General features: G+C 48.2%; 1 protein-coding gene across 1 annotated transcript; it reads right to left on the reverse strand.

Annotated features, from left to right (window-relative positions):
- Positions 1 to 592: 592 nt before the first annotated feature.
- LOC140846165 (uncharacterized) lies at positions 593 to 8,560 on the reverse strand. Its single transcript, XM_073221672.1, has 2 exons — positions 8,131 to 8,560; positions 593 to 3,058 (listed from the first exon to the last, which is right to left on the reverse strand). The coding sequence occupies exon 2, from the start codon at positions 2,995 to 2,997 to the stop codon at positions 1,222 to 1,224; it is 1,776 nt and encodes a 591-aa protein (XP_073077773.1). The 5' UTR covers positions 2,998 to 3,058; positions 8,131 to 8,560; the 3' UTR covers positions 593 to 1,221.
- Between the last annotated feature and the right edge of the window lie 1,002 nt (positions 8,561 to 9,562).

The raw sequence follows: 9,562 nt of genomic DNA on the forward strand, positions 1-9,562 counted from the left end.
GGAACTCAGATATCCTGAGAGTGCCTCATTTGCCCAGCATTTCCTATGTAACTCTCACTCAGCTCTGGGCTGGGTTTGTTCTTATGAACACTGACTCAAACAGCCTTTACCTGCCACTCTCTTTCCCACAGCTCAGGCGGCCTGAGGACCTACTGGGCATCCAGTGTTTCTAACAGGCTCTTTCCCTACATTGGAACTACTCTGTCTCCTAAGCATGCGCGCAAAGTCCTTTCCTCCAGCCAGAAGCCCTCTTGCTGACAGCAATTCATCAAACTTATTCAAAGTGGTTTGAATCCTAGTTCAGTATAAGTGGGACGACCCCCACTCAACCGTCAGTGCACACACACACGCACCGCTCCCACCTCTCCAAGCCTGCCTTCCAAATCTTCTCAAGCCCCACATCATATATCAGATTATGTCTTTATTTCACTCTAACAATTCCCTTGTCCTATAAACTGTTTTAACACATTTCTGCAATAAATTAAGGAATTTTTCCTGAATGTACAAATTTACTGATACAGTCAAAATAATTGTCTTCTACTGTCGCGTGCCCTGTCCTCGCCGGCAAGAACAGCATGCAACAACAGCAGGATTCTTCTGCAGAAAGCTTTATTCTTCAGCTCTTTGTGAAACAAATGAGTTGGGCAGGACCCAGAGGGGAAGGAGAGGCTTGCTTATATAGTTCTCATGCTCTGACCTGGTTGGTGCGGCTCCATATGCCTTATTAGCATAACCATTTGGTGGGTCTCATTGGTCCTTATGCCAAGGTGCAATTAGCATGTAGTTTAGTGGTGTGAGATGATTTGTCATTAGGAAGTTCGGGGCCTTCCGGCTGCCCTGCATTGGGCGCTATTTTCTGAGCGCGGCTGCCAACATCTCCCCCTTTTTTGTCTAACAGAAGCTCAAGGCGGAACTTGCCAGCAGAGGCGGAGACAGAGGCCTGACCTCCATCATACTTCCTGATGCCCCCTTTTTGGAGAGGGGTTCTGGGCATCTACCCCTATGCAGTCAGGCATGCCTCTCAGAGGGGTCCAAGACCTCTTGCAGTGCTTTGCCTCGCATCCTCTGGCTGGCATTGGGACCGCTTGGTACAAAGGGTTTGGACCCTTTTTCTCAACCCTCTTGCACCATGAGCTTCTTAAAGAAAGCTGTGATTAAGCATTGAGGTACTCGGGCCTGGTGCAGTGCCACATGGGCTCAGGGTGCAAGAGCTACCTCAAGCTAAAGCCGAGCTTCCTTCTTAAGCATGTTGAGCCACACTTGGGGAGAGGTGCCAACGTCTATCGCCATTAGGGCTTGAGCAAGGATCACCTTGTCCTGCTTATGTTGGTTGCGGAGTCTGCATAACAACCAGAGTAAGAGCATGAGACCTCCAAGCAGGAACACGCCCATCCCAGCCATGCCCGCCCACTCCTTGACGTGGGAGAGAGCTCTGAGGAACCAGGAAGAGAGTCCTTCCGCTACGGAGATATCTAGACGGGTGGAGTTGATGTGGATAATTTCTCGCCGCAGCTCTTCTAGTGTCTCATCGAAGTCTTGGGACCAGTTTCCTGAAAGATACTGGGACAGGTCTCGTGACAGATTAGCTGCCCGTGTAAAATTTTTATATTGAATGCTAGTGATGCAGAGGGCACGATATTTCCGCTCACATCCCAATTGGGCCATTTGCCAGAGCACCTCTATTTGTTCCTCCACGAGATCTATGCGTTGATTGAGGATCATTATTCCTCCTTTCAGTTTGCCATCAAGTGTGGACTGTTGGTCCAGGGCAGAAGCTACTGAGGCTGCAAGGTTATTGAGCTCTGTAGCCGATTTGATGGAGGTGTCTAAAGCTATACCAGCGGCGGTGGCTGCGACCGCGGTCGCGGAGATCAGGAGCACTATGGCGGCTGTAACACCGAAATCGCGCCTTTCTCGAAACAGAGTCATGGTGTTAGGGGCGTCTACGGGAACAGGGACCCAATGGGGGATGCGGACTACCAAAGCATTGGTAAAGTTACGCGCATCCCAACACTGAGACAGAAAGCAGGTTTCATTGGAGCAGGAGTCAAAGCTACTATTGGATAAGATAAACAGAAATGGGGGGTATACGCATACTGGAGAAGGTGGAAAAAGGGAATTAGGTGACTCTGAACCTGATTTTGCTGAACACGTGTAGTTCTCGTCGTTATGGGTCATGATCATGTTCCAGTGTGCGCGCATGTGGTTATTCTCGCACCAAAAGGTGATATTTTTTACACCGATTCCCCCACCCTGGAGGGCGGAAAAGGGGGAGAGGTCGGTACACGAGCCATTGACTCCACACAGCATCCATTTATGGAAGGGGTTCATGCTCAGCTGCTGACGAAACTCGCCTTCGAGCACCTTTACTGGCCACCAAGCCTCATTGGCTGGCCGTCCCTCCATATCTGGGGAGATGGTAAACTCCTGCCTCTCAGTTGCCCACGTTACTACAGTTGACTGACAGTCAGTCCAGGGCCACAGCTCTCCCTCATAGTCGCCCACACAATGGGAGGCATATTTGGGTTGACGAGGCCTGTCGGTGGAATTGTTCCTGGGAGAGTGTACAAATGTGCCATTGATCCAGAGAACCATCTGGTGGATAGTCATGTTCTTATAGGACGGGCTCCCTTCCTTATTAGGCCCTTCAAATTTAGCTGACATAACGGGGAGGCTACTGGCCTCTAGAATTATGTCACTGAACCATCCGTATTTCCTCCGTTTCAGGGAGATACAGCCAGCTAGATTCTGAGTGGTGAAGCATAATGACCCATTAGTTATGAAGGATCGGTTTTCTCCCAGGGGAGCTACTAGGGTGTCTTTAACTAGGTAGGGCAAGTTCATACTAGAGTTGGTGGTGAAAAAGCAGGGAAAAACGGCTGCATTGAAATGGACAGGCATAGGCTTAGGAAAGGCAGACAGGATTCCCCATCTCAATACTCCCTGAATCGGGGTCTCCAGTGTCAGGAGCAGGGTCAGGAGGTACAGCGAAGTCATCTCCTTTGTTTAGGACTTTCCTCGTTAGGCGCTCCGGGATCCAGAAGGGATTTTCTTCACCCTGGGGGAAAACACACACAACTCCCCTGGATCTGATTATGATTGGATCCGGGCCCTTCCATTGGTTAGATAACACGTCCTTCCATTTTACTAGTTCTTGTGGGTCTTTTGGCCACTGATTATGGCGATCCGCTGCTGTATGGCCTTGAGCATCCAGATTCAAAAAATTTATAGTGAAAAGTGCTAGGGCTATGGCAGTTTTTGGTGTGGGGGGTATATCTTCAATTCCCCCTTTTTGTTTAAGTAAATAGGATTTGAGCGTGCGGTTCGCGCGTTCCACAATCCCTTGACCCTGTGGGTTGTAGGGAAGGCCAGTGATATGTTTTATCCCCATGTGATGACAAAATTGAGCAAATTTTGTAGAGGTATAGGCTGGGCCATTGTCTGTTTTCAGAATCTGCGGTAACCCCCATGCGCTCCAAGCTTCAAGGCAGTGCTGGATGACATGGGAAGCTTTCTCTCCTGACAATGGGGAGGCAAAGATGACTCCTGAACAAGTATCCACGGATACGTGTACGTATTTAAGTTTCCCAAAAGGTGAAAAATGTGTCACATCCATTTGCCAGACTTGTAAAGGCCTAATACCTCTGGGGTTGATCCCCACATGAGGTGCGGGAAGGAAGCTGCAGCAGTGTTGGCAGCTAAGGACAATGTTCCTAGCTTCGGCCCTGGTTATGCTAAACCGCCTGCGCAGCGTTTCGGCAGTGACATGAAACTGTGTGTGGAATTTTGAAGCTGTGGTGACAGGGTCTAGCAGGGGAAAGGCTATGCTTCTGGTTGCGAGGTCTGCCAGGTGGTTGCCTTGGGTCATAGGCCCGGGAAGGCCTGAATGTGCTCTGATATGAGTTATATACAAAGGAGATTGCCTATGAAGTAGTGCTGATTGTATCTGTTTGAACAAAGTGGCTACTGGGCTGGACGCTTTAATTAGCCCGGCCACTTCTAGAGATTTGACTGCATTAACTACATAACAGGAGTCAGACACAATATTTAAAGGTTCAGGAAAGATTTGTAGGACCTCTAAGACTATGCGACATTCCACTATTTGTGGAGTGTCAGGCGTGTAGCCTTTTGTCACAACTTTGCCATCATGGACATAGGCACCTGTGCCTGTCTTAGACCCGTCCGTGTAAACTGTTTTTCCATGAGGCAGCGGGGTTAGGCTAGTGACCTGAGGAAATACTAGGAGATGATTTTTAGCGAAGTTGATGAGGGGATGTTTAGGGAAATGATTATCAAAGGTTCCTGAGAAACTGTAAGCAAGTATGGCCCAATCATCGTTCATAGCACATAATACTTGTATCTGTTCTACGCTGTAAGGGGTTATAATTTTAGCTGGAGCCTCTCCGAAATGTGTCATGGAGGTTTTTACTCCTCTCAAAGCAAGTTTGGCCACGGCTGCCGGATAGTACTCTATTGTCCTAACCTGAGAGGCTTGGGGATGGATCCAGATCAGTGGGCCGTGCTGCCATAAGACTGCTGTTGGCAGCTCTGGGGTGGGAAGGATACACAACTCAAAGGGTTCATTCGATTGCACTCTATTTAATTGTGCTGTCATCAAAGCCTGTTCTACTTTGCGAATGGCTTGTAATGCCTCAGGTGTGAGGGAGCGCGGTGACGTTAGTTGTGGGTCTCCTTCTAGGGTTTTAAATAGTGGAGTCAATTCAGTGGTGGGTATCTTTAAGTATGGGCGCAACCAATTAATATCCCCTAGGAGTTTTTGGAAGTCATTCAAATTTCGCAATTGATTATGTCTTATCTCAAGCTTTTGGGGGCAAATTACATCTGTGTAAATGGTTGCTCCTAGGAATTTGCTAACACTAGATTTTTGGACCTTCTCGCTTGCTATATTCAGTCTCCAATTTTCTAGGGATCTAGTGAGATCTATATATGCTTCTTCTATTTCCGCTGGTTGTGGGGAGCAAAGAAGGATGTCATCCATGTAATGGATGATCTTTAGCGTGGGATAGGTCTTACGAATTGGGTCTAGCGCTCGCTGAACGTACAGTTGACATATGGTGGGGCTATTTGCCATTCCTTGAGGGAGGACCTTCCACTGAAATCTGGCATCGGGTTGTTCATGGTTAATAGCTGGCAAAGTAAAAGCAAATCTTTCCCTGTCCTTGGAGCTTAGAGGTATAGAAAAGAAACAATCTTTAATATCTATTATGAGCACTTTCCATTCTTTGGGTAAGGCAGAGAGGAGTGGCAGTCCCCGTTGTACGGGTCCAAGCATTCTCATTTGAGCATTTACTGCTCTCAGATCATGAAGCAACCTCCATGATCCTGACTTTTTCCTGATTACAAATATGGGTGTGTTCCATGGGGACACAGAGGGTTCTAGGTGTCCCACTTGGAGCTGCTCTTGCACTAAGCAATGAGCTGCTTCTAATTTTTCAGAGGATAGGGGCCACTGAGGAACCCATACGGCCTCCTCTGTGAGCCAAGGTATGGGCATGGCATCTTCAATGGCCCCTATGAAAAACCCAGGCCGTGACGGTCATTCTTTACTTTGGGCAGGATGGGCTCTATGTGTCCCTGTTGGTGTTTCCCCAGCCCCTTGCCAGGGATGTATCCCATGTCCATCATCATGCCTTGGGCGGGGGTGGAGTATTCATTAATGAGTTTGAGGCCTAAGTCTCTCATGACATCCCTCCCCCATAAATTGACTGGTAGAGGGAGTACATAAGGGGTGACTGTACCCTCTTGTCCTTCAGGGGCTCGCCATTTCAATGGTTTGGCACTAATTGAAGGGCTTGACTCATATCCTAAACCTTGTAATGAATGTGAGGATTGGGTCACAGGCCACTTGGAGGGCCACCAGGTTGCAGAGATAATACTTTTATCTGCTCCAGTGTCTAGGATTCCCTCAAAGCTCTTTCCCTCTATTTGAAGAGTTAATTTTGGTCTGTCTGCTAAATCTAATACTATGAAGGCTGAATCCCAGTCAGAGGAGCCGAAGCCCCTTTCTCCCCTCTCCGTGTTGGTAGCAGGATAATTGGCGTGGAGACTAGGTAAAACTAAGAGCTGGGCTATGCGGTCTCCCGGGGATATAGGATAGATTCCTCTGGGAGTCGAACACATGATTTTTACCTGTCCTTCATAATCTTGATCTATAACTCCGGGATGGACTGTCAGGCCTTTCAATGCAGCAGAAGAGCGCCCTAGGAGTAACCCAATGGTATTTGGTGGTAGGGGGCCTTTAAAGTCTGAAGGGATAGGCTGAACTCCCATCTGTGGAGTCAACACTATTCTGGTGGTGGCACGGATGTCCAATCCCGCGGAACCTGAAGTGGCTCTCCTTGGGGGGCCTGGTTGTTCCCGAATGACACTTGCGTGCTGGTTGCCCCATATATTTGCGGGCCCTGGTGACGGGGGCCCCTCTGGGCGTTTTTTGGCAGTTCTAAGGGTTTCCCTTCTATATCTTTAATAGACCGGCACTCATTGGCCCAATGCCTGCCTTTCTTACACTTAGGGCACAACCCAGGGGTCTTTTGGCTTGTTTGTTCTGAAGCTGGGCTCCTACACTCTCTCTTTATATGTCCTAATTTCCCGCATTGAAAGCATTTGATACTTCTGTTAGTGATCCTGGCTTGTTTGTGGCTCTGTAATATGGCCGCGGCTAGGCCCGCATTGGTGAGTGGCCCTCCTATTTCTCTACAGGCTTTCAACCAGGCATGTATCCCTTTTTGTTTCCAAGGTGTTATTGCCTGTCTGCATTCCTTGGTACATTGTTCAAATACTAATTGCTCCACTAGGGGCATTGCTTGTTCCTGATCTCCAAATATTCTGCCTGCGGCCTCCATCATACGAGCGACAAAGTCAGAAAATGGCTCGCTCAGCCCCTGAATAATTTTTGTCAAATTGCCTGATACTTCTCCTTTGTTGGTGAGGGCTTTCCATGCCTTGGCGGCGCACGTGTTTATTTGTGCGTATACCTGTAAGGGGAAGGCGGTCTGGTCAGCTACCCACTGTCCTTGGCCCGTCAGCATATCATATGACCACGCAGGCTGTCCTTCAGCCGCGTTTGCGCGTGCCTGGGTCATGCTGATATCATGCCACAATGCCTTCCATTCTATGTATTGCCCCATACTAGAAAGGCATGCCTTAGTTACATATTGCCAGTCTGCGGGTGTCATGGCTGTCTCTGTTAATCTCTCAACTTGTGCTATGGTATAGTTGGCACTGACCCCATAAGCCCGAACGGATTCTGCTAACTCCTTAACTTGTTTATGGCTCAGGGGCTGGTGAGAGCGTACGCCATTATCCTCAAATACAGGAAACATTTGTCTAATTGCCTGAAGAGTATCTGGGTGGCAAAAGGAGAGTGCGCCACTCACATAAGGTGGCGGGGCAACGGGCGTCGGGGGACACCCTGCTTTCATTTTTTCCTTGGTCCGCTTTTCAACTTTGCTGGTTCCCTTACTTCTGCACTCTGCGGTTTTATTCTCTTCCCCTTCCTCTGCGGACGTTAATTCCTCCTCAGATTCCCTATTGGAGAGTTGGAGGTCCCTCAGCTCTTTCCAGGGGTATTTACTATTTTCTCCGAGGCGATCGTCACTCGCTTCTCGGGGCTCTTTCGCTTTTGCCCTAGGCGGGCTTTCTCCCTCACTCTGGGGTTTCTTTACCTTCGTTTTTGTGGCCTTTTTTCGGCCGCGCACGCTTTCTGTTTCCCGTTCCATTTCTGACATGCTCTCTTGGATATCTGTCAATGCTCTCTGACCTTCTTTTATTACCTTTTCACATCTCTCATCTTGCAGACAAGCTCTAATCAGTTTCCAGAGGGGCCTGGTGCCTCCCCTCAGGCTACCCTCCTCCTCCTCTCTATCAAGATCTTTCCCCAGTTTGTCCCAGCTCGGGATTGAGAGGGACCCTGAACAAATGAACCAGGGGGCCACACGGTCTATCTCCTTCACAAAAGATCCTAAGACTTTGCTGGAGACCTTCAAGTTTCGCTCTTTGAGAGCTGTCTGCAGCGCCGTGACTAATGACGGTGCATTCCCCATGGTGCCTCCTTATTTACAGAGAACCATCAACCATCATCCTAAAAAGCAGGGGCCTCTCGGAACTTACCCCTCCGGGCTTTCTTCTGACCTGCAGTTCTGAATCCTCTCCAGATGTCTGAAGGGTCCTCCCTGTGCCGGTGATGTTCTGGTTCCCGGGATTCGGCACCACTTGTCGCGTGCCCTGTCCTCACCGGCAAGAACAGCATGCAACAACAGCAGGATTCTTCTGCAGAAAGCTTTATTCTTCAGCTCTTTGTGAAACAAATGAGTTGGGCAGGACCCAGAGGGGAAGGAGAGGCTTGCTTATATAGTTCTCATGCTCTGACCTGGTTGGTGCGGCTCCATATGCCTTATTAGCATAACCATTTGGTGGGTCTCATTGGTCCTTATGCCAAGGCGCAATTAGCATGTAGTTTAGTGGTGTGGGATGATTTGTCATTAGGAAGTTCGGGGCCTTCCGGCTGCCCTGCATTGGGCGCTATTTTCTGAGCGCGGCTGCCAACATTCTACAATTCCCAGGTTTTTAAAATATTCCTGTGCCAGTTATTCTCCCAATAGTTGTTTCCCAGTACACGGTACCTTTCAAAGTGTCTATTCATGGTTTTCCAGTAGTCATGTATTCCAGATTCTAACTCTCTCTGCAATCAAACCCTTTCTTTGGAGAACCCTCACTGTGCAAGGGGGTGACATATGGAGGGGCACTGCTGTGGAATTCTCTGTCACCACTTCCTAGAAAATGTGCCACCCTCCAATGTGTGTCTATGCTTTCACACATGTTGGCAAAATACTCCAGCTCATAGTTTTAGTTTGTTTTTCCATCTTTGTATCATTCTAGCCTGGCTAGAAGCCTCCTTCTGTCTTGTGACTGTTAAATAGGCCAACAAACCTGGATGTTGAATTGTTTAAATTGCTTACTTTATTCTCAGTGCAAAGGAAACTGCTTTTTTGTTGTTGGATTACTGTAACTGAGCCGCAAGGCCTTTCTCATGCCTCAGATCTTTTAAATGAAGCTCAGACACTGAATTCAGCATTACATTCCCAAAATTCAAGGGTGAGAAATGCAACTGTTTATAAAACTAGAATCAGTCCACTGAAATACTCCAAACTCCTCTGAACAGACTCAATCCATCCCAAAAATGGCATCACATGTGCCATGGATCAGAAGGACACTCCACCAGAGATGACAAATCTCCCAGATTCTACCACAGTATACCAAGCATTTTCACTGGAAAGTTCTAGGATTGTATGACCTGTCTGGGTCAACTTCTACATCAAGTGGTAGGAAAAACATTTATGCATGTGGCATATTTCCAAGGTCATGTGACAGCAATTATTAAAACCCAGTAGTAGAGAAGAAGTGTGTGGTTGGCAGCCATTCCGTGGGCATGACCTACATTCATGGCCCTTCATTCTATTTACCACAGTCAAGCCTGGGTAATTCCTTGTAAAGCCCTTCTGAAGCAAGATTCTAGAAATGATGCAGGCTGCCTCTTCCTTTC

The sequence above is a fragment of the Manis javanica genome, chromosome 14, assembly GCF_040802235.1.
Source record: "Manis javanica isolate MJ-LG chromosome 14, MJ_LKY, whole genome shotgun sequence".
NCBI lineage: Eukaryota > Metazoa > Chordata > Mammalia > Pholidota > Manidae > Manis > Manis javanica.

Excerpts from the sequence above, each read along its gene's own strand:
- LOC140846165 (XM_073221672.1), bottom strand. The coding sequence starts at position 2,997 with ATGACTTCGCTGTACCTCCTGACCCTGCTCCTGACACTGGAGACCCCG.